Source organism: Agelaius tricolor, unplaced genomic scaffold (genome assembly GCF_023055355.1).
Source record: "Agelaius tricolor isolate 1412-34295 unplaced genomic scaffold, bAgeTri1.0.p SCAF_9, whole genome shotgun sequence".
In the NCBI taxonomy this organism is placed as follows: domain Eukaryota; kingdom Metazoa; phylum Chordata; class Aves; order Passeriformes; family Icteridae; genus Agelaius; species Agelaius tricolor.
Genome location: NW_027269269.1, coordinates 21,508,069 through 21,532,781, shown reverse-complemented (window position 1 = coordinate 21,532,781; position 24,713 = coordinate 21,508,069). Strand labels below are relative to the sequence as shown.

The window sequence follows — 24,713 nt, the reverse complement described above, 5'->3', positions numbered from 1 at the left end:
GCAGGAGGGGCAGCACTTGTGGCATCTCCTCGGCCCCCAGCCCGCGCTCCGCCGGCCGTGCTCCCGCAGCAGGCAGCGAGCGGCTGGAGCTGCATTAGCCCCTTGCCGGGCTGGACGGGTGAGAGCCGGCGGGCTCCCCCCTTTCCTTCCCAAAGCCCTTCCTCCGACAGCAGCTTCTCCAAAATGGCCATCGACGCCATGAACTTGGCCAGCGAGGGGAGGAAGCCGCGTTTCTGAGCAGCCGTGGGGGGATGTTTCACGTTTCCGTGGCTGAGCCCCGCCGCTCCCCCGCACCGCGCGGCCGCGGGAGGCGGCAGGGGGGGCGATGTGGCGCCGCTCGGGCGAGGCCCGCGCCAGCCGGATCCCGCATCCCGCCGCTGCCGTGCGCGAGTGAGCCGGGGGGGCCCCGCTCGCCGCCGCCGCCGCCGCCGTGTGTGCGTGTGCCGGGGGGGCCGGCCCCGGTGCGGGCAGTGCGGAGCGGCCCCCGCACGAGGCTCGCGCTCCCTTTGTGCCGTTGCCTGGCAACCGGGCGGGGGATGGGAAGCGGGATCGGGGGGATGGATGCGCGCGCGGCCGCACGCCGATGAGCAGCGCCCGTCGGGCGGCCGCCGCCCCCGCCCCCCGGGAGGCCCCGCCGCAGCCCCGGCCGGCCGCCACCCCCCCGCAGCCCTCGGCCGCCCCGGTCCCGTCCTCCCAAAAACGCCCCGCCGGGCTCTCTCTGCCCCGCTTTGCCCGGCCTTTGTGCCGGCGCCGGGGGCCCAGCGGTGCGGGGCGCGGCCGCGGCCGGGGCGGGGGCCGGGCCGGTTGCTCGCCCCGCGCCCGCGTCTCCTCCTCCCCCGTCCCACGCTGCCCACGGGTGGGTTGGGGGTGCGGGGTGTGTGGGGTGTTTCGCGGGGAGGGGCGGCGGCGAGCGCGGAGCGGAGGGGCGGGGGAGGGGGCTCGTTCTGGGCCCTTCGGAAATGGGAGGTGGCTAAGGCGGGCAGCGGTGGGAGCGATGGGAGGGCGGCGGGGCGCAGGCGGAGGCGCCTGAGCGCGGCGGGAGAGGGGGCGACACAGCCGCGGGGCGGGGGGGGGCCCTCTCCCCGCCGCACCCCCCCTCCCGGAGCCGCTGTCGCTGCCACCGACCGGTTATTCCGGAGCCGCGAGAGGAAACGAGGGAGCGCGGAAAAGGAGGAGGGAGGAAAGGGGAAAAAAAAAAAAAAAAAAAAGAAAAAAAAAAAAAAGAAGGGGGGGCAGCGTTTAAATCCCTGCCCCCCGCTCCTCGCCGCCTCCATTCCTCCCTTCATTCGACCTCCCCTCAGGAGCCGCCGGTGAGTCCCTCGCCCGCTCCCAGCCGCTCCCGCCCCGCTTGTCATTGTCGCCCACTCGCTGCATTCTTTCGCGGCTGGATTTTAGCCCTCCGGTCCGTCTGTCGGGATGGGGAACGAGGCGGCGCGGGGGGGGGGAACACCAAACTTGGGGGGGCAGGAGGGGCGAGAGTGCGATTAACCCCCGCGGCGCTGGGGAAGGGTCCCCGGCGGTCCCTGCCCCGGCGCGGATGCGGCCAGGGGCCGGCAAGGAGCTGGGACAGTGCCGCGGGGCACGGGGGCTCGGCGGGGCGGGGGTCCCGGCCGCGTCTCGGGGCGCTCCGGCATCGCCGGGGGGCGCTGCCCGCCCGGGGCTCGCCCCGCACCCGGGCTGGGCTGCGCTGGACGGCGGCGCGGCGCCTTCCCTCCGGAACGGGGGGCGGGGGTCGCGCGGGGCTCCGCGCCCGCCGCGGGGGTCCCGGGGCGGGGACACCCCCCGCCGCGCGCCCGGCGTGACGTCAGCGCCCGCGGAGCCCCCCTTCCCTGCGGCGGGAAGTTCGGCGGGGGCAGGGGCCCGGGGGGCGCGGGCGGGCGGGAGTTGGGAGTTTGCGGCCCGGCGCCGTGCGGGGAGGAGGGCGGCACAGCGCCGGAGGGGACCGGCTCCCGCCCCGCCTGCCTTCGGCGGGGAGCTCGTATTGTCCCCGCTTGCCCAGGTGCGGCCGGGGAGCGGGCAGGAGGAGCTGGGAATAACGTTTCCATCGGGGGACCGAAGAGAGTGTCGGCTCCCCTCGCCGTGGCTGCAGCGGGCACGGGTGGGATTCGCCCCTTGGCGCTGCCCCCTCCTCTGGCACGCCAGGGTGCCGCCTGGGGACCGGGGCGCTGGCCAGACCCCGTACGGCTGGGTGGCATCGCGGTGGCGGCTGCGCTCCGCTTGAACCGGCCCAGATCCTCGGTGTGTCCGGCTGGTTGTCCGTTTGTTATTCAGGATTCCTGGAGAAGTGCCATTCCCCACGTCGCCCTTTTGGCTATGCCATGGAGCCGGTGGCTGTTCTGGCTTGCTGGCCTCTGGCCGGCTCGGCTGCTGTTTCCCGGCGAATTGCCGGCTGTATTTTGCCGAGTGGCCGCTGTGCTGTTGAAGTGGCAGCCATTTGGTCACCGTGGCATTACTTTGCACGCCGCCTTTGCTCGCCGTGGAGTTGTGCCTTGGTAGCTATTGTACGTTCCCGAAGTTGCTTTCCAGATGGGCAGTGTCTTTCCTTGCGTTTGCCTCAGTGCCGTGGCTGCCTTGAGTTCCGCAGCCGATTCCTCATTTGCCAGGATGGCTACTGTAAGAATTTGTAGGGCTTTTGTCTGCAGGGTCTGTTTTTTGCTGGGCTATGCCTTGAGAAGCAACGTGTCCTTACTGAGCTCGGCACCCGAATCTGTTGTCATTATTTCTGGGTTGTACTGGGTGGATCACAAAGGAGCTGCTACGCTTTCCAGCCTTAAAAAAGTGAGGAGAGTGTAGTGGGCCATTATCCTGAGGTGTGCATCAGGAGAGTGAAGGAGAAGTTGGAAATGCCGTTCATTTTGTGTCCACCTGAGTGCTGGAGCATGGTTACACACCCTTCAGGTGTGTGTTGCCTAAAGCTGCAGAGTTCAGCCTTGACCTCCCACTAGAGAATCCCACAGCTGAGTTGAAGGCTGGACTCTCTTTTCTTCTAAGCCCGAGGGTTTTGTGAATCACTGCTGTGCTGCGCACACATTCCCAACGGGCTGGAGCTCCACGGTCATTACCCATGGATGGGACACTTGTAAATGTGAATGATCAAATTGTTCATTTGGAATTATTCTCGTTCTCTCTTGTCCTGTTTCTTGGCCAAGTTGTTAATGTTATTTTGTGTCTGTCATTAGTGATGGCACAAACAATCATTTGTGTGGTTCCCCAAGTTCTTAGGAATGACCTGATCTTTGAAACCAGACTTTCCCAGTTATGAATCATGATGGAGCTTTTCAAGCATGGCCAAAGAGTGAACTTGTAGTACCATGGGTCTTGCTGGAAATTATAAAAAACCTCCAACATTTGAAAATTAAATGTGCAGTGAATCTTAATGAACAAGATGAACAGGTTTAACCTGCTGCAGTGACCTGCCTTTACCTCTCTTCATATGCATTTGCCTCCTCCCCTCGGTTTTGTACCCCTTGGATACCTCTGAAAGGTTCTTGCATTCTCACCTTTAGGTTTGCCTGAGCAAGGAGTTACGATAATATTTCTTGTGGGTGTACTTGTATTCCAAAATGATAATGGTCATGCAAGGAACTGTGATTCTATAGCATAGTGAGATTGCTGCACTAAAAGCAGCCTGATCTGTATTGTTCTTCAAGAGGAGGAGGAGGAGCATCTAGTCCAGTCAGACTAGGTGATCATTGTAGGTCCCTTCCAATTGAAATATTCCATTCTGATTTTATTTTGTGGGTGAAATACATCAGGCAGGTTTTTCTCCTCCCAAAGTTCAGCTCCTGACACTCCTTGTACACCTTCCCAGTTTGTCCTGGAGCCTTCTCATGTTCATCAGTGTTTTTCTTGGGAATGGAGGTGGAGTTGAGAGGAGCAGTCCATGTGGAATACAGAGCTGTGCAGCGAAGGTTTATTTATTTACCAGGTCTGGGGTGTAATAATGTTTGCAAATGCAATCTCTGGAATTGGTCTGTGCACATGTTGAGCTGTGCCCCTCCTTAAATACCTACCTGCATGTTTGTCCAGCTTATATTATTCCTCCTTGTGTAATGCCTTTTCTTCTGAGAACCTGGTTTTCTCTTCTGTCAGACTTTATCTTCCCCAGTTCATTTCTTTCTCCCAATCTCTTTTGGACAAATAAACTATTTTCTTGCTTTCATTGGATTTTCTGGTCTCATTCTTCCTCCATTAGGAGATGCTTTGGAAGTGTGACATATATATTTCTTGTGTTTATCACTTTATCTCTTCCATCTGTACTTCTTGAAGACTATGTCTAGTGAAGTACAAAATAGCAGCGCTTTACAAACTTCTTAAAGGCTGAAGGAGAAAGCAACACAAGTTCTGACTGTTCAAAAGTAAAGGCATCTCTGAAGAAGTCACGCTCTTAACCAAGTGAGCACACCTAGGGTAGGTATTCTCTGCAGAACTAATTCCTGAGGTTCCTGCTGGAGTCTGGTCACAGCAGATGGTTTAACATGAACACGAGGTGCTCCCTCTCAGTGCCTTCCCTGACCTCCTGAGGCTCAGCAGTGCCAAGGCATGTGTTGCCAGGCTGGCCAGGTGCATGTCCCACTGCTCTTATCCCGTTGAGATGAGCACTGGAGAATCTCTCTGTCCTTCCAGTCACATGTTGGGCAGTGGTGGGCCCACAGCCCATGTTGTCAGTGAGGTGTGTATGGAGAATGGTGAAACAGAAGGGGGTGTTTCCAGTTCAAGTGGCTTGAGCTTCACCTCCCTACCAGTCTGGTTTGGGCTTCAGTTGTTTGTGGATAAGGATTTGGCCATGTTTTAAGTTCAACAGAAGTCAACTTTGTGAGGAAGTGATCCCTTCAGAAGCAGTGCCTAGCTTCAAGCTCTGATAATCCTGCAGAAGTTTCTGACTGTCTGTTTTCTGTGTGTGTTGTGGCAGCAAACACTGATTTGTTGTTGTCTCCTCCTGTAAAAATATCAATGTTTGATTGATTGTTGTGGCAGTATTTTCACCTACAAACCAAAGGCTAACTGCAATATCTTCTCCAGGCAATTTCAGCCAATGATGGTCTGTCTGGGCTTTGCTGAAGAAGGGGAGCTGGTTGCTCTCAATCTTACTTCATGTCTCTCGCCCTAGTGACATTCTTCATCACAGAGAGTTTAGCTGGAAAATTTTAGACTTGTACTTCCCTGCTGTACAATGCACTGGTGATAGCCTGTTTCTTCCACAAGGTCTTTCTGCACTATAGATCACTTAAGTGAAGGTTGCATTTGAGCAACCTTCTTCTGTTTGGTTAGTGAATTGGATTTACTTTATGTGTGTATATATATTTATGTGTGTGTGTATCTCACAATATATATGGTAGTTTGTATAATATAATATATCTTGTATAAAATATAATGTTATATAGTTATTAAATTTTATATTGATATATATAGCAGAGTGTATTGGATATAAAGTATATCTATAGCACAGTATTTTGGATATACTGCTGGTTTTTTTCTTTCAGGCAGTGCAACAGATGAAGTGATTTACCTCAGAATTATTCAGGGTTTGCCAGACACATAAAGAGGGCCCACCCTCCATGAAGAATGGTTTATCCAGGCTTTCCTCATACATTGCTAGACCATTGCTTTCAAAGTCCATTTTCACCAAAGCTAGCTAGACCCCATCACCTTTTGGCCAAATTCTATGACTACTAATGAGTTTAGTATTGAAAAACCTGTTCTCATCAACTGGATGGTCGGTGCAGAAAATATTAAGAGCATTTATTTTACAATAAAATAAAAGAAAACCCTTAAAATTTTCAGTGATACGCTTCTTGCATTCCTATGCAAGTTTTTCAAGTGACTGATTTCTCCTGCTTTTCAAATTTTGCACCATTCCTCTGTTCGATTTGTCTGGGTTTATCCATTAGATATGGGGGTCTTTGTTGTGTAGGTTAAAGAGCTGTCAGAAATCTTCCTTTGTAGTGCTCATAGGCCATCTTCAAGTCTCCGTTTAACATTTTCTCAGGTAAGCTATATTTATTTAGCTTAAGGTTATAAGGGGGAGGAGTTAATCAAATTTCTCAATTTGTCAGCATCCTTTTTGCAGTACACAGGTAAAAATGGCATGCACTACTCCCATAATTGCCTTACCAATGCTGTGTATAGTCTGGTGAAAATCACCTCTCTTTTCCTGCTCCTGAAGAATATTCCTTTCTCTGTGCACTGGTGGATTTCATCATTCAAGAAAAGCCTTTTCAGACTTCCGGGATGAGAGATGAGGGATGAGGTCAGGATCATCCCACTTGGCCAGTCCTTGGCCAGTAGACCAAGGAGAAGCTGTGGGATCCCAAGCCTGGGAGTGACTCGAAGTTTACCAGTGACTCATATCTGCTGTACTATTGTTCCTCTGCCCATTTCCTTTGCCCTCGTTCACTTCTTTCCTTCTGGATGTGTCTCTCCATCTTCATCCTGTTCGCATGCTTGCCCCTGGCACACGTGGCTCTCGTGTTGTCTTTGCTGTCAGTCATGAATCCCTGGAAACAGAGAATCTAAAGGGTGTCCTTTGGGTCAGTGGCTGCAAGATCATGGAATCATTTAGTTGGAAGAGACCTCCAGGATCATTGAGTCCAACCATTAATCTAATAATGTAATTTTCTAATCTAATCTGGTGTAATCTAATCCAATCCAATCCTGTGCCATTTTCCTGTGATACTTCTACAGCTTCCAGCTGTTTTCAGTGGAGGACCTGCCATAGCCAGATACGGTTTCTAGCTATCCAGAAAGTGACAGTGATTCTCTCTTGAATGAAACTCTCCAGTCCCCCATCAAACACATAGAACCTTCTAGCACCCATGGTGTCCTTTAATTGGAAATTCTGCAGCCATCTGTTTCAAGAACTACTCTTTATTTTTAAATGGTTTTGAATGTGTTTCTTTGTAGTGTTGTTTGAGGGTCATCAAATTTGTCCTGGATAATACAGTAAAGAAAATATTTCCTACCTAACTTCTAATTTTTATATATGGCTTTATGGCCCCCAGTCACATCCTCACTTCAATAACCTTTTCTGTGGACAGAGATGTCTAACCCACTCAGTCATGCCTCTTCATTGCCCCTTCTGGTTCCTATGGAAGAAGCAGAATTGCACACACATTTCAAGATGTGGGAAAGCCATAGGTTTGTGTGGGGGCATAATGATGTTCTCCTCAGGAAATTGTAGCATGCAGTTTACTTTCTCGATGGCTGCTGGATGCCGAGGTGCCATTTCATGGATCTGCCTCTTATATCCAGAGGATATCACTTTTGAGTTGCACTGGTCAGCTCAGAGTCTGGATGTCCCTTCCAGCTCTGGCATCCTCCTTTGACTCTCTGGGCAACCATCCTGTGATGTCTCTGAGTAATTTGCTTTGCATTTTTATCAAAGGGACATCTGTGTATCAAAAGAGGGCTGTGAGGTGTTACACAAACCCTTGGCCCCTAACAGCTCCACAGGTAAGGTGTGCTCAGGTGTTGCAAATATAGAAGATGATGCACTTCATAAAATAGTGAGTGTGGGGAATGTGATGTGTCCTTCCTCTGGAGCATGCCTCTCTAGGCTCCATCCCACTTGCAGAAGGCAGAGCCCAGTGTGGTTTTTTTTCCTGATCCAGTACTGGGCTCTGCCAGCCTGTATCTCCGAGAGATCTGGAAGCCCTCCTCTGGGGAGACAGAATGATTCTTCTGGGATTTTTAAGTAAATCTGTTACATACTTAACAGTCATTTTACTGTGCCCTCAGGAATTGTTTTACGATTAACATAACCTTCTTTAGTACATCTAACCTTCATTTAGTGAATCAAACTTTATTTTCAGTTGCTTTTGCAAAAATTAATATCTTCTTCTATGCTGTAAATTAAGCTATTGTTAAATGCATGAATATTTTTATTATTTATTACCTTGCTTTAGCTCTGTTATTTCACTCTGTTAATCATAATTTTTTTTAACAGATACATTTTTATTTGAATGGAGTTTCCAGAATCAGAGTTTTCATACTCAAAATAACATTCTTGCTCCTCATTCGTGCAAAATTAAGAAAACAAAACATTAATATAGGCTTAATAAAATGTAAACTAGCTTTATCTCCTAAGACTGCCAGTGCTCTGCACAGTTATTTTTAGTCTTCTTATTTGGCACCCTTTCCTGAATTGTGAGCATTTTAATTTTTATTTATTATTTTACTGCAGAGAAGGAGCACATAGGTAGCCTGACAAGTGAATTTGCCAACAAGTACATGTAAGAAGGATTGAAGCTGTTGCCTCAAGATGAGTCTTTTTTTTTTTTTTTTTTGCATGGGAGGTGTTATTTTGGAATAATTTTAGGATATTTTATACAATGATGGACTGGTGTGGATTGAAAGGGGCCTTAAACATCATCCAGTTCCATCCCCCCTGCCATGGGCAAGGACACCTTCCACTAGACCAGGTTGCTCCTGGTCCCTTGCATCTTGGCCTTAAACTCTTACAGGGTTGGGGCATTCACAGCTTCTCTGGGAAACCTGTTCCTGTGTTTCATTACCCTCATAGAAAAGAGTTTCTTCCTTATATTCAATTTAAACCTGCCCTCTTTCAGTTTAAAACCATTGCACTTTGTCCTGTCACTGCAAGCCCTGGTGAAATTTGTCTCTCTGCCTTTCTTATAAGCCACCTTTACATGCTTAAAATCTCAGAATCACAGAACCATTAAGGTTGGAAAAGACTTCCAAGATCATCAAGTCCAACCATTGGCCAAACATCACCTTGTCAACTAAGCCATAGCACTGAGTGCCATGTCTGGTCATTTCTTGAACACTTCCCAGGATGGTGATTGCACTGTTGCCCTGGGCAGCCCATTCCAAGGCCTCACCACCCTTTCAGTGAAGAAATTCTTCCTGATGTCCAGTCTGAACCTCCCCTGGCACAGCTTGAGGCCATTTCCTCTTGTCCCATTACTTGTTGCCTGGGAGAAGAGGCCCATCCCCACCTGGCTACACTCTCCTTTCAGGGAATTGTCCCAGGTCCCTGTCCTTCCTGTGCTGGGGACCCCAGAGCTGGATGCAGCACTCCAGCTGGGGTCTTGCCAGAGCAGAGCAAAGGGGCAGAATTCCCTCCCTCACCCTGCTGCCAATGCTGGTTTCGATGCAGCTTAGGACATATTTGGCCTTCTGGGCTGCAAGTGTGCATTGTTAGCTCATGCACAATTTTTTGTTCACCTCTATTGCAAGATTTTTGCCACAGGGCTGCTCCCAGCCTCTTCATTCCCCAGCCTGTACTGATCCTGGTGATTTCCTTGACCCATGTGCAGGACCTGCACTTCACCTTGTTGAATTTCATGAGTGTCTCATGGCTCTACTCCTCAATCCTGTCAAGGTCCCTCTGGATGGCATCTCTTCCCTTTAGCCTATCAACCACTTGACTTGGTGTTATCTGCAAGCTTGCAGAGAGTGCACTCAATCCCACCATCTGTGTCATCGATGAAAATATTAAACAGATCCTTGGGGGACACCACTGGCTCAAGGTTTCCAGTTTGGCATTGAACTGTGAACTCTTTGGATGGAGCCATCCATACAGTTATCAAATATGATGGAGACTGGCTTGGCAACTACGTCAGCCAGCTCCCTCAAGACTGTGGGATGCATCTCATTGGGTCCCATGGACTTGTTCATGTTCAGTTTCCTCAGGTGGTCTCAAATCTGATTTCTTAGTATGGGACTGTGAATCAGCTCTTACATAGATAGATAGACGTAAATTGAGAGAGTCCATTCAGCTTGTGTATTAAAAGTGTGTGTGATTCACCCTCTGGCACAGAATGGAGTTTCTGGAAGCATACATTTACATTTATTGTTAAAATTTGTTTTAACACATCACATAGTGACCCATTCTATGCCATAATATTTTGAAGACAGAAGAATCCAGTGAAATTCCAGTACACTGCCAGTATGAAATCAGTGTCTTTATGGAAAGTAACAAAAATGTTACGACAGCTGTCACTATTTTCATACCAGATTTATATTTTGACCTCTTGAGCACTAGTCACAGTTTGCACTTGTGTTGTAGGTGTTTCTGTCTGAGTTTGCCACATAACACTGTGCTTCCAAACCTCGCTGGCAGGGCAGGTCTCAGCCCTTCCTGCCTGTGTCTGATGGCTGCTGGAGGTTGGATGTGCCTGTCCCAGCCCTTGTGGAAGGCTCTGCAGAGGACTGGGAGGTGTGTGCTCTGATCCTGGGGTCTCTGGGTGCAGTGACCTGCATGAGAGTGACCTGCAGGAGTCCTGTTCCTTGATTAATTCACTTCCCAGCCTGAGTTCACAGCCCCTGCATCCACCCAATGTTGTAGTTACTTTGTAGGAGACAGAAAAATGCCTTTGTTTGAAAACTACCTTTCATTTGTATACCTTCGTGTATTTATTCTTAACAAGATTTACTGAATACAGGAGATTTGCCAGTCATGGCAATATTCACACCCATGATAATATTGGCCACAAATGTTTGCCATCTTGGTATTCAACCATTTTGGCATCCTAATCCCTTTGCTCACAGAGTCATTTTCCCTTTTACAGTAATGTCATGCTCCAGGTATGTATCAAAAGACAGTGATGTGCAACCTCAACCCTGGCCTGTTTTCTCATTGCTGTCCAACACTGAACATGGTGCCCTTCCTCTTCCTTCCCTTTCTTTCTCCATCATGCCCTATAGTGAAATGCCAGGGTTCAAGCATGAAATCAGGTAATTAGCCATTGGGAAATACTGTACTTCAGGTTATCTGATTGTAGTATCTGGGACAAAACTTAATGTTTTCAAGACTGTACACAATTGTTAAAACTGATTACGTTTCTGGAAAATTTCCCTTCATTTTACAAAATGAGACAGATTGAGAGAGGAGTTAAAAATATTTGGGACCATCATTCATTGGGCAGTTGTGTTATACATACTGCTCTTCTTCTTAGTGATCTTTACCCATCAAGAGGGATCCATCAGTTAACATTCCAGCTTATTTTCAGGACACTTTTCAGCATCTGCAATGTGTTAAAAAGCAGCTGTGTTCGTTTTGCCACCCTGGTTCTTCCCTCCAGTGCTAGTCCATCTCTTTGTAGAAGTGGGAAGAGAAAAAACAGGATGGGAACAGAGAGCTATTGAATTGCAGAGAAGCAGACTCAGTTTAATTCTCACATCTGACTTCTGAATCTCCGCCTTTGTATACCAAATACCTTGGATTTCACGTAGGATTTTGGATGTGATTCCTACATTTCAGGAAATTACTTAAAGAGTAGTCACTGTGTACTTTAAACAGTTCCCAAATGAAGAAGACAAGGGGTTTGCACTTCAGAACATCTGTACTTAGGTTAAAGCAGGCATTCCACTGACTCCTTACTCCAAACTTCCATTGACTAGCATCTACTTGCATGGACTACTATCTAGTGAAAGCTGGCGTTGTCTGTAGTAAATAAACCAAAAAGGGGATAATGTTAGCTCTTTTTCTTAAATGACACTGATGCTGGGAGCCTTCATCTCTCCCTTCTGCTGGCACTGGCCCCAGAGAGGGCTAGCTGGACCTTAGCTGGCATTTGATCTTCTCAAGCAGGCTGGAGCCCTGGACTTGGGCTGTGCATCCTGGGGCTTGCTCTGCCACTGAGCACCTGCTGAAGTGTGAGAACCCTGCATGGCTCTGGCAGCATCTCCCTGTCTTCCTGGTCTCAGTGGAAACGGGCTCCTGGCTGCCGGAAATGTGCTGCTGGGTGTAGCCCCAGCGTGTGCAGTGCTTTGGTTTGTCATTTACACTTCTGGCCAAGCCCTCAAACACCACCCCAGAAACTTGGTTCCCATTTCCTCTGCTTCTGTCGCCGTCTAGGAAAGTTTATTTCCTCAAAGCCACAGCCTAATGTGTAAATGCTCTCCTGAGCCAAGGACAAACATTCAGCCTGCTTTCTAAGAGGTAAAACCTGAGTGCTTCTCATTTGAGATGGACTTGTTTCCAGTTTGGTTACCTGGGAGAATTGCTCCACATGACAGCCTGGGAAGGAGAGAACCCATCTGTGTCCTTCAACAAAAGAAAAGCTGAACCTCATAAGCTTCTGGCTGGTGGTGCAGGACGGTCCAGGCTTTGGGAAGGAGAATTACTTGGAGCTGAGGAGGAGGAGGAGGAGCAGGATCCATTTTGAATGCCACGTGGGGGATGCCTGTTGAGTGTGTGTTGCTCGCAGGAGACTTCACCAGGGCTTACCGGAGAATATGGAGGGGTTTGGGCAATAAGCCAAGCCAAGCTGGGTTGTATGAAATGCAAACAGAAAATTGCAATTCGCAATGCCTCATAACTCAGTTGAACCTGTGAAGGCTTCACAGGGCCAGGGAAAGGTTAACCCTTCCACAGCAGGCCTGTCACGTCTCACCTCCTAACCAAAACCGCGGAGCCCTAAGAACCCTTCAGAGACATTTGCAGGGATCTTCAGTGATGGCAAGGGTTAGGTGTAACTTACTAATTGTAAAGGCTCACATTGCAGGCTTTCATTTCATAGATGTTAAAATTAGAAGGCAGATTTCTGATCCTCTCATCTGGCCATAACAGTTGCTATACTGCTGTACTAATAATGTGTGAGTCAGTTCTCTTACATACTTTAGTAAAGTCTTCACTGTCTAAGCGACAGAAACTTACGCCTCAGTCAGTGGTTGATTATGTCTCTTGAAATACCACTATTTGTTTCTGGCTTTGTTTCTTACTGCATATTCAGCGTTTGGAATAAGTACGAGTGGGTATCCCTCTGAAAAAGGGAAGTTTTGTGTGGTTGGCTGCATGTTATTTCCCTGCTGACTGACTTCTCTGGGAAGAGGATGGTAATTGTCATTCCAGGGTTGCTGGAAAGCTGAAGCGAGACCTGTGTGCTGTGTTATCACTCTGGCTTTGGTGTGGGAGGCGTGGGTGGTATCCCTGTGGAATGCAGGGAGCAGTGACATTGGTAGCCTGCTGTTGCTGCTGCTGTGCCTTCAGAGCTGAGTTAATATGTTCAGATTGCCACCATGGCATGAGTCAAAGTTGAGTTAAATTAGGATCACCTTAGGTGTGACAGTCGTTTGTTTCACATAAGAAATGTTGATACTGGATACTTATCTGGAATAGCATCAGTGTAACTGGCTGAATTAGCAACCAAAAGGCCAAAGCGTGGCAGAAATATGAGCCTGTTAAACAAGTCAGTGGGTGGGGATTGGGAGTGGGCTCTGCCTCCATTAGGTCAGTTACAAACCACCATCAGCTATTTTCCTATTAAAGAAGAGGTCTCAGTTAATGAATTGATGTGTGTGGGAATTAATGCTGGATGAGTCCCCCTGGGGCTCTTGTGATGAAGGTCAAATAAAATATTAATGGAATTAAAACAAACAACCCCCTGATTTTCCTAAGTACCTTCCGGATGGGTTTCTGTAAGCATTGGTCAGGGAAGATGTGGAGCCCCAGGAGAGACAGGCCAGTGTCATTACTCCTGTTTCACGGTTAGGCAGATGAAGACAGTGGAAAGCAGTGACCCTGGGGCCACACAGTCCAGCAACAGGGCTGCACAGGACATCTGAGAGTTCTCCTGTTGGGTGCTTTTGCTCTGATCCCTGTTTTCAGCTCCCTTCTCAGAGGAATGGAAGTCATCCAGATTGCTCCTGCACTGCTTGGCTGGAAGGTGATTTTTCCAGGTGTGGGATGGTCTTCAGGAGCGCCAAATCCATAGGCTTCTTATTCACAAAATTCCTCTGTGCTTCCAGATGAGAGAATAAAACCCAGTAGTTGTGGCTTTTTTCTGCTGGTGCCTCTTCCACGGGACACATTCCCTTGTCTTTCAGATTGTCCATTGCAGAGGCTGAGTATAGCAACTCAGATGACAGGCTTGGGAAGGATAAAGTCTTTTTGGTTATGTGTGTGCAGTGCAGAGCAGTGCAAAAGGTCCTTATCTTGCTGGATTCAAGCAGGCTAACTTCAGGGGCAATATCCCTGAATCATTTCCTCCAGTTCCCAGGCTAACACAAACATGGTACTTTCATAGTACAGAGCAGGAACTGTGTGATACAACAGGGTGTTAAATATCTACAGTAGAATGCTTTTGGACATGGCACAAAGCTGTAAATTGTTCCGGAGGGATCTCAGAAATCTTCCCGCTGCTGCAAAGTATAAGGATGTACTCTGCATCCCTGGGTGTGACTCGGTCTGGTACACAGAAACATCCAGTGTTGAGGAGGAGGAGACCCTGGCAGGCACACCAGGCTAAACAGAGCTGGTGATGGTGTCGAGTAAAAGCAGAGCTAGATGTGTTTTCTTGCACCTATTTGTGTACCTTGGGCATGGAACAGCCCGAGCAAGACTTGTCACATGTCCTGCATAACATGGTACTGCATGAGTGCATGTGGATGTGCTCTGGAGAGGGCAGGGCTGTACAGTGCCCTTCAGCAAAGGCCACTTGCTGAGTGACAGATGACACCGGGCTAGCAAATGGCAGCACATGGCCAGGTAAGGGTGGCGTAACTTTCTGCACTGACAGCAAGTGCGAAGATGAGCTAACAAAGTCAGAAAAATTGTAATTGGGAACATTTTAAAACACTTTCCTGTTATTTTTTCCCCAAGGAAAGGAAAATACAAAAATTATTCCAGAAGACAGATAACATCCTGATAACTGTTCCTTCTTGCATCCTCCAAAGCAGCGTTATTGGGACCCAAATCATAGAATTAGATAATCACAGAATGGCTTGGATTGAGAGGAGCCTTAAAGATCATCTATTCCCAGCACCTCTGCCATGGACTGGGGCATCTTCCACAAGACCCAGTTATTCAAAACCCCATCCAGCCTGGCCTTGAACACTGTCAGGGTTGGGGGATCCCTGAGGCAACCTCTTCCAGTACCTCATCACCCTCAGAGTAAAAGAGTTTCTTTCTGATATCTAATATAAATCTGCCCTCTTTGAGTTTGAAGCCATTAAAAATTAATACCTTGCCTCATGCACATATCACTCCAAGAAATTGGAAATCGAATATGGCAGTGGGCAAATCTTTTCCCACACTGATGGGAGAGTTTATTGCATTCTTGATAAACAGACTCGAGTCTCTAAATAAGGAAACAATAATAATTTTGTCATATTTCTATAGCAAACCATGAAAGGGTGTTCTATAGTTCACTCAGTCTTTCTCCCCCCTCATCTGCTTGTCTGCCTTTCAGGATCCAGCAGGATCTCATTGCTTGGTTGGTTTAATTCCCCTTTCCAGAAGAGCTGCCCATCTCCATCTCCTCGGAAACAGCCGAAGGGGGTTGCGGAGTCATAAAAATTTATGTTTTCATCAAACCGGGCCAAGGAGAATGGGGGTCCCACACCCAAAAGAATGAAGACACGACAGAACAAGGACTCAGTACGTGGGGTAGGACAGGGGGGTGGGACACAAGAGCCAGGCTGGAGGTGTGGGTTGGAACTGAGGCTCCTTGCAGAGCTAGTGGCCATGAGTTTGGCACAGCGGAGTGCAAGGGGTTCAGGGGCTTTGGGAGGCTGGGCACAGAGCAGGAGGGGTGGGAGATGCAAAGCAGGACTGACACAGTGATCCCTCTCCTAGATGTCAATGCGGAGTGGACGGAAGAAAGAGACTCCGGGGCCCCGAGAGGAGCTCAGGTCACGGGGTCGAGCTTCCCCTGGTGGTGTCAGCACCTCCAGCAGTGATGGCAAGGCTGAGAAATCCCGACAAGCAACAAAGGTAATACCAGCTGGAACACAAGTGTGGAGTGGCCAAGGACTGCCCAGATTGGGTGGGATCCCTTTGAGGATCCAGGGACACAAACCAAAAGAGATCCACAAGTAGCCCGTGCTGGGTTAGCTTTCTGAAATGGGCAGAATCTCTCTTTGCTTTCATCCTCACCATCTTGCACTTTCCTAAGAACTGATGTCCAGTCTCACCAGACTCTTTTAGTGCTCATTTTTTCCATATGCTAGGTCCATGTTGGTCTGCTAGTGTCATTGACACACGTGCCATGGTGGCTGTGTCTCACCTGCTGCAGTCTGTGAAGACCTGTTGGATTGGAAGATTTCCCCATGACCCTCCACCTCCATGTTCTCTTTGTCTCCTTGCAGAAAGGCCGGTTGGAGGAATCCTGCACCCCCAAGAGCAGCAAGCAGGGCCGAACAGAAGAGATCTCAGAGAGTGAAGGGGAGGACACCAACGCTCCCAAAAAATCCAAAACTGAGGTGAGCACTCCCTGCTGTGATTGCTGGCATGTGCCCAGTCCAGAGCAAAGGAGTCTGCAGTTCCCTGTCTGTGCTGCTTGAGGTTCTGGCTGCTTGGGAGCCCCGACACCTTGGGTTTTCCACTGCAGCTCTTCCAACCTAAATGGCATCTACAAAACTGCCACCAGGAGTGATGACTGAGCAGATGGAGGCTCTCTGTCTCATTTGCCTTGTGTTCAGGGGGCTGCTATGCTGTCAGGGAGGTGCCCTGCCTTTTCCAGCTTAGAGCTAAGAGCCTGTCTGTGTGTGCAGCCACAGGTTGGGCTGGAGTCAGTCCCTTCTGATCCCCAGCGCAGTGTGACATGGAGGTGCTTAAGTCACGGTGGGTTCCAGGTGACAGTCATGCAACACCTGCTCATGCACACACAGAGCCGTGGCAGGGCTTTTCCAAAACAGCGACAGCACCAGGCTGGATTGGTGGTTGGGTGGTTGGAAGACTCAGCTCTTGTGCTTCTCCATTCCCTGTTGTCCTGTTTAGGGAACTGGCCTTAAAGGCCTGCAAACATGGGGATGCTTGCTCATCTTAAGAGGTCCTTTTAATTCAACCACCTTGGTTCCACTTCTGTAATTTCTCCACATGGACAGTCTGTTCAGCTCAGCAGTGGTATTTTTTCAGCTTAGCCTCCCTTGCTTAGAGTGGTACTTGTTAGTTACCCTCACCCATGATGACTGCTGATCACCAGTGCACATTGTCTGAGGCAGCAGGTGGTGGGGAGGAGCAGGGCTTGGGAAGCACAGGGGGAACTCCTGAAAATAAGGAGTGGAACAGTGAGAGGGGTCTGGGTGGGAGCTGGTCTCCTTGAGCAGGAAGAGCTCTGCAGGGGCAGGAAGAGCAATTCTGGGTCTGGGGCCTGTGCTGGCACAGCACACTGTGGCATGTGCTGCTCCATGCCACTGGTGATACCATGTCCTGGCCAACAGCCCGTCGCCCGTGTTGTATCTGTTCCCTCTCAGCCTTGTGTGTAACAGTTCCCTGCCCTCCATCACTGCCTCTTTACAACAGGTACCCATTGCTACCTCCTTCCTGAACATGGAATGCTCATGAAGGACCTGAGAGCACTGAAAAGGAGGCAGGAGGACTGGCGTTATGTGTACCTTGCCAGACAATGTCTCCTTTCCTCTGTGAGGTTTTCTAGTGCTGGGGTTGGCAGAGAAAGGTCAGAAAACAAGTTCTCTGGGAGCTTGAAGTGTGTCACGTGTGGTCTGGGTGGCCTCATAATGCCCCTTTCCTCCTCCTTCCTGCTTCAGGAGTTGCCCTGTCCTCCATCCCCATCCGATGTTGACAGCCTTGACGGCCACAGCTTCAATGATGAGATGAGCAGCGACCCACGGGACATTGACCAGGATAACAGGAGCACCTCGCCCAGTGTCTACAGCCCTGGGAGCGTGGAGAACGACTCCGATTCCTCTTCTGTGCTGTCCCAGGGGCCGTCTCACTCCTACCACCACCCCCCGCTCTTCCCCGAGAGCCCGCCGGGAGCTCCCCCTCCCGACAGCCTGGCCCGCCCACCGGAGCCCAGCTTTGGGCTCCCGGGAGAGGTGCACCCCCAGGGACCCCCCGCAGGAAGTTACCATTCCCAGCTGGAGGGCCAGGCCTCACGCATTTTCCAGGCTCAAGCCCCACAGACTCCGGCCTCCTCCTCCTCTTCTTCCTCCTCCTCTGCTGTTACTGCCCCTTCCGCTCCACCTTCCTCCTCCTCATCCTCTTCCTCTTCCTCCTCCTCTTCCTCCCACACTCCCCTTTATCCTGCGGCCAATGTGGTCCAGGTTGGGGCCAAAATTGCCAGTGGAGTGGGGGGGCTCCCAGCACCAGGGGCTCGTGAGCAGCCCCTCAGCGCCAAGCACAATCCACCCCCTACCACCCCAATCTCACTGGCGTCGGTGGGAGGAGGGCTCCCTCCTCAAAAGACGCCCCCAGCCAACCCCCCGGCCGCCCCCCCGGCCTCGGCCCCTTCCTTCCCCCACGTCTCCTCCAACCTGCCTCCTCCCCCGGCCTTGCGCCCCCTCAACAACGCAGTGGCCGCCTCCAGCTCCCCAGGGATGGTGGGGCAGGCCCTGAGCGGCCACCTGCCCTCGCCCCACAGCATGGGGCAGGACAAGGCACCGGCCCTGGCCCCCTCCCGCTACCCCTACGCGCCGCCACCTCTGCCGCCCTCCAGCTCCTCTGCGCAGTACCCGCAGCCCTCGGCGGGCCAGCCCCTGCCCAGCTACAGCGCTTCCTACGGGCACTCCTTCCCCCCGCCCAGCGGCCTCTCCGTCTCCAGCCAGCCCCCCAAGTACACCCAGCCTTCCCTGCCCTCGCAGCCCGTCTGGAGCCAGGGGCCGCCCCCTTACAGCCGCCCCCTGGGCAATGCCGGCTCCCACCCCGCCGCGCCTTTCCCTGGCCAGTCGCCCCATCACCAGCAGCCTCCCCAGCAGCACCACCACGGTCACGGGAGCAGCGGGGGCGTCTCCCCAGCAGCCACAGCTCCTCCCCAGCCCCCCGGGGGCTACCCCCACGGCCTGGAGTCCAGCGGCCATCACCCTTCCCATCCCACCTACGGGCTGCGGCTCTACCCTCCCCACAGCCAGGCCGCCTACAGCCAGGCTCCTTCCGCCACCGCGGCCGCTGCCCCTTCTTCCTCCTCCTCGTCTTCATCCTCTTCCTCTTCCTCGTCCTCTTCTGCTGCCTCTTCACAGGGAAGCTACCCCAGCATGTGCACGCACCCACCGGGGCAGAGTCCTGCCACCTACACCTTCCCCCCGCCGCCACCCCCGTCCCCTGCTCATGGGGCTGGCCCTCCAGTCACCTCTGCTGCCACCACCCTCTCCACCGTCATTGCCACCATGGCTTCCCCCTCTGCAGCGCCGTACAAGACGGTCTCGCCCCCGGTCCCCCCGTCAGCTGTGGCCCCCTATGGGAAGAGGGCGGCCTCCCCTGTCCCCACCTTCCAGCCCCCGGCCCCCTACAAGCCGGGCTCGCCCCCCACTTCCTCAGCTGCCCCTTTCCGTGCAGCTACCCCTCCTGGCTACCGGGTGGCCTCTTCCCCTGTGGCAGGGGGCTACAAAGCCCCCTCACCCGCCCCCTCTGCCCCACCACCCTTGCCAGGGAGCATGGCTGCCCCGGCCCCGCCGCCGCCTCCGCTCCCCCTCAGCGCTGCTCAGATCAAGCAGGAGCCGTCAGAAGAGTACGAGCCCCCGGAGAGCCCCATGCCCCCTGCTCGCAGCCCCTCGCCGCCCCCCAAGGTGGTGGATGTGCCGAGCCATGCCAGCCAGTCAGCCAGGTGAGGGGAGACTGGTTTCTCCAAAGAATGGGGAGGGCCGTATGGGGCAGGGAAGAGGAAATCACCCCAAGCCTGAGGTGCAGCTACGCCCTTTTGCCTTTTTCATGATGCTCTTCACGTTCCCACAGTGCCTTTCCCACAGTAGCTGTCCCTGTCCCCACCTCTGCTCACCGGCCCTGTCAGCACTGACAGGCTTCCCCTCTCATCCCCAGATTCAACAAACACCTGGACCGTGGCTTCAACTCCTGCTCCCGCACAGACCTGTACTTTGTGCCCCTTGACGGCTCCAAGCTGGCCAAGAAAAGAGCAGACTTGGTGGAGAAAGTGCGTCGAGAGGCTGAGCAGAAGGCCCGCGAAGAGAAGGAGCGTGAACGGGAACGGGAGCGGGAGAAGGAGCGGGAGCGGGAGAAGGAGCGGGAGCTGGAGAGGAGTGTGGTAGGTCTGGGAGCCCCACTGCCGCAGCGCAGCCGGGGCGGATGCTCAAGGGCCCCCTCGGCCGCTCCCCGCTGGGACCCTGAAGCTGGTCTCTCTGCTCTTTTGCAGAAGATGGCCCAGGAGGGCCGTCCAGTTGAGTGCTCGTCCCTGGGGCCGGTTCCCCACCGCCCCTCCTTCGAGCAGGGCAGTGCTGTAGCGACTGTTCCCCCATACCTGGGCCCCGACACCCCGGCTCTGCGCACCCTTAGCGAGTATGCCCGGCCCCACGTCATGTCCCCCAGCAACCGCAACCACCCTTTCTACGTGCCCCTGGGCGCCGTGGACCCGGGCCTGCTGGGCTACAACGTGCCAGCCATCTACAGCAGCGATCCGGCCACGCGGGAGCGGGAGCTGCGGGAGCGGGAGGCCCGCGAACGAGACCTGAGGGACCGGGACCTGCGCGAACGCCTCAAGCCTGGCTTTGAAGTCAAACCGGCTGAATTGGAGCAGCTCCACGCCGTGCCCGCCGCTGCCATGGATCCCTTCCCACGCCACGGCGGGCTGAGTCTGCAGACGGCCCCCGGCCTTCATCCCGCTTTTCCCTTCCACCCAGGGCTGGGCCACTTGGAGCGGGAGAGGCTGGCGCTGGCAGCCGGCCCCACCCTTCGTCCCGACATGTCCTACGCCGAGCGCTTGGCGGCCGAACGCCAGCACGCCGAGCGGGTGGCCGCGCTCAGCAATGACCCTCTGGCCCGGCTGCAGATGCTCAATGTGACACCTCATCATCATCAGCATTCCCACATCCACTCCCACCTCCATCTCCACCAGCAGGATGCCATACACGCAGGTAAGGGCCGTGTGGTGCTGGTGCCCTGTGCAAAGCCCTGATTTCTGTCCTACTGTGCCTTCCTTGCACTCTGTCCCTCTGGCCCTGGGGAACCCTAAAAGCTGACAAGACTAAACTCTGAGGCCATAGATCTTCTGCCAGAAGAGCCCAACATCATGGTCATTCTCCTTTCCCCCACTCCCATCCCACCTAAGGCACTGACACTGCTGATCCGTGGCCCACAAAATTGTTTGCACTGTGTCCTTTTGTTATGGATCTATGGGGCCACAGTACAAGTGCTGGAGTCCCACTGACTGCCTGGGTGGTGCTGCTGCGAACTGCATTCCTTAGACTGGAGTCTGCAGAGGGAGCAGGAGCCCTTCTAGAACAGTTTTGGCAGTGTCCTTAGGACTAATGAAATGCTGGTTCACAGTGGCTGCAGATAGTGGGATGGATTAGGAGGTGGGCTAATCATAAGGAACTGGAGGCTGCTGTTCTTCAGAATTGAATGATGGTCCCTTCCATTTCCACATCCTGCAGGAAAGCAAAGTAAAATGTTTAGGGATGAAAATCTCAGGGAAGCAAAGCCCAAGCTACAGTGCAATAGGAAAAAAGTGTTGCGCCTGCTCAGGTGCTGTGAGCAGTCAGTGGGGTCTGGTGTCAGTCACAGATGCTGGCTCTGAGCAAGTGGTCAGAGATGGCACAAGATACAAGTGAGTGTCCATTTTCTCTACCATCTATGGCTGGGCACCTTAGTCTGGCTGGGAGTCCAAAGCACTAGAAAGAGAATCTGTCCTGAATAAGACCTGGAAAAGAAAGCACCCAGTACAAGTATGCACGTGAATGGCAGTTGGGGGTGACAGATGGGCATGATATGGGGTGTAGATCTGGTTGCAGAGCAGGTCCTTGCAGAACCCTGCTGAACTTGCAAAGAACAGTATTTCTTCCTGAGGAGTGTAGGGACAGAGCTCTGCCAGACTAGTTCACATGCAGTTCGATGCAGGAAAAAAGAGTAACACTCAGAAGGAGATGACACTATGTTGTTTAGCTGTGAAATCATCCCATCCCTAACACACTCTGATCCTCTCTCCATACCTGTTTTGTGAGGCCTTGTGCCTGTCTCTGTGTTACTTGCTACAAAGCCTGGGACAATTATCTTGTGGTATCTTTTCTTCCCAGCCTCAGCCTCCGTTCACCCTCTAATCGACCCCCTCGCCTCGGGATCACACCTTACCCGGATACCATACCCGGCTGGAACCATCCCCAACCCTCTCCTGCCTCACCCTCTACATGAGAATGAAGTGCTGCGCCACCAGCTCTTTGGTAAGGAACGTCACAGGGACTGCTGTTCTCCTCCAGAGAGCGTCAGCAGAGTTCCGAGGGGCAGGGGCGTCCTGGGGCGTCACAGGACCAGGCTGAAGTCTGTTAAACAGAGCGTAGGACAGGCCCACGCTGCCAGGATGAGCATGTGGGCAGGGATGGGAATGGGGGTGCAGCAGGGTCTTGACTGAGCTGTGGGGCCTTGGATGGAGCATTAACTGGGGTCTTCTCTGTGTTGCCTCTGGCTGCAGCTGCGCCCTACAGGGACCTGCCGGGCTCGCTGTCGGCGCCCATGTCAGCGGCGCACCAGCTGCAGGCCATGCACGCGCAGTCGGCCGAGCTGCAGCGCCTGGCTCTGGAGCAGCAGCAGTGGCTCCACGCCCATCACCCCCTGCACGGCGTGCCACTCCCCACGCAGGAGGACTACTACAGGTGCGTGGAGCTGCTCTCTCCTCACAGGAACACCTCCAGGCCCAGCCCTGGCGTGGGGCTGGCACAGGCAGTGGGAGCGGGGAAGCATTGCCCCTGGAGCGGGTGGCTGTGGCCAAGCCCACACCAGGAACAGGGACGCTTTGCCACGGGGCACAGCTGTGGCTGGCCACCAGGAAGGTCTACTTGGCAAGTGTCTATTCAATCCCTTGGGAGATCTCAGCTCCTCCCCTCTGAGGGGGGAGATAACTTTTATGTGTTTCACACATATTAATGCAGTTATGACTAACTGATACCCCTGCCAAAATACAAAACATTTATAATGGTTTGATGGTTTTGCCAAGACAAGGAATTCACAAGTGCACAGGGAGGCACACTGGGAAAGGGAGAGGTGGAATGCTGTACCTTTTCAACAGTATCTCCTACTTCAAGGATCTACAAAACCTCCCAAGCTAGCAGTGTTGTGTGGGTCCAGATGAATAAAGGCAGGGAATGGTATAAATTGCCTTTTTTTCCTTTCACTGTCACCTTGTTCCTCTTTTTTATCCTAGTCACCTGAAGAAGGAAAGTGACAAACCCCTTTAAATGGACTTCCACTGTCAGTGTGACATCATCATGTCTTTCTCTCAAGAGGAGCAATCAATCAACCAAATCCTGGGGGAAGGGAAGCTGCAAAGTGACACATCCTGATCCCACCATGCAGTAGAGTACAAGAGAAGATGACAAAAAGTATGGGATGGCATCCTGGGAAAAGTGGAGGAGAGAAAATGGGGAGGGACTGACACCACTAATGGACCTGAAGTGATTGGTACGTGATTTCAGCTGAGCTTTGAAGAGAAGAGAATCAGTACTGCACAGAGCTCAGAAAGACAAAGACTGACATGAATTCAGGGTGGCAGGAGCTCCATCCTTTGTTTCTTGGGGGAGCAGTTGCATTAAATAAAAAGCGCAGAGCATTGCAGGACTTCATGTACAGGATGCTCCTGCCTTTTCTGCTTCTGCTGGAGGAGGTGCAGCCAAGAAATAACTGCAAACACAAAAGAGCCTTTTTTCAACATGCCTCCTCAACCCCCCAGCCCCCTTTTAAGTGTAAGATACTGCTTAGCGATACAGAAAAGCAACGTGGAACTTTTTCAGATTAGCCAGAGCAGCTTCCCATTCTCCCAACATCCCTTCAGATGCAAACAAAGTGTTCCAGGTCCCTTGCTGAGAGGTCTCTCCTGCCTGCCGAGGGTCCCCAGCCATCGGGGTGCAAAGCACCGCAGGACTGTTTGCAGGACGGGGGCTGTGCTGTCCCCAGCTGATGGGAAGGGGCACGACCATGAGGTGCGAAGCACCAGCAGACTGTTTTGGAGACTGCCATCAGCACCGTGACCCTTCTGAGCCCCGGGGGGAGAGCTGGCATGGCCGAGCGGTGACACTGCGTCCTGGGACTGTCTGTAAGATGGTGGCTGCCCCTTTCCCCTCACCCCTCCTAATTGATGTACTTTAACTCATGCACATCCTATTAGACGTGGCAGTTTTATGTAGCAACTTGTGACTCCCTTGCCCCCGCGTGCGTGTTCTGATTTCACAGTTGTATCTCTCGATTGGTCCCCCATATATATATATATTTACTTAACCATTAAAGGAAAAAACAACCAACAACCCAGCTATGGAAAAGAAAAAAAAAACAACCACCCAAACGATGTTCCCCACGCACTCCCGAGCCCTGACACACATTCTAATAATTTATATATATAAATATATATATGAAGCTCTTAAAAAAGGAAAAAAAAAAGACAAAAAAACCCTTTCAGAAACGGGACTCTGATGTGTTCATTTCTTTTCAGTGGGGCCGGGGGGGAAGGGCAGAAACACTCCCCGTGAAAAGTGGGAGAGGCTGGAAGTGGGCAACGCCTCGGGAAAGGCGTGCGGGAGCCGTTGGGCCGGAGCCCTGCCACCGCGGGGAGAGGCGGGGCATGCGCACCACGGACCAATGAGAAGCGAGAAATTTGCATACGATCCGGGAGGCACGGCTGACCCGTTTGGGGGCACCGGAGACCGCCAGTATCGGCTTTGAGCGGGGCAGGCGGGCGGCACCGGGTCGGGGACCCGCAGGGGAAATGGCCCAGGATAAGAAGGTCCCTCGCCCTCACCTCGGGGTGGGTCGGCCCGGAGGGGGTCCTCGCCCGTGCACAATTTCCGGCAGTGATTTCAGCTCTTTTAGAATTTGTCCAGCAGGTTTCCCGCGCCCGCGGGAAGCCGCTCCTACA

At 52.5% G+C, this 24,713-nt stretch overlaps 1 protein-coding gene and 1 non-coding gene across 4 annotated transcripts; both read left to right on the top strand.

Annotated features, from left to right (window-relative positions):
* Nucleotides 1-716: 716 nt before the first annotated feature.
* ATN1 (atrophin 1) lies at nt 717-24,260 on the top strand. 3 transcript variants are annotated; one of them, XM_071433138.1, is made up of 10 exons: nt 717-856; nt 15,156-15,343; nt 15,542-15,679; nt 16,054-16,167; nt 17,455-19,469; nt 19,682-19,904; nt 20,013-20,730; nt 21,889-22,032; nt 22,281-22,461; nt 23,010-24,260. In XM_071433138.1, the coding sequence occupies exons 2-10, from the start codon at nt 15,266-15,268 to the stop codon at nt 23,041-23,043; spliced, it is 3,645 nt and encodes a 1,214-aa protein (XP_071289239.1). In that variant the 5' UTR covers nt 717-856; nt 15,156-15,265; the 3' UTR covers nt 23,044-24,260. The 3 variants fall into 3 exon arrangements, with proteins under 3 accessions (XP_071289239.1, XP_071289238.1, XP_071289240.1); XM_071433137.1 differs by lacking the exon at nt 717-856 and adding an exon at nt 1,027-1,310; XM_071433139.1 differs by lacking the exon at nt 717-856 and having other exon boundaries at nt 15,302-15,343.
* Nucleotides 24,261-24,646: 386 nt separating this feature from the next.
* LOC139593368 (U7 small nuclear RNA) lies at nt 24,647-24,707 on the top strand. The gene has a single exon (XR_011680277.1). It is a non-coding gene; the product is annotated as a U7 small nuclear RNA (small nuclear RNA).
* The last annotated feature ends 6 nt before the right edge of the window (nt 24,708-24,713 follow it).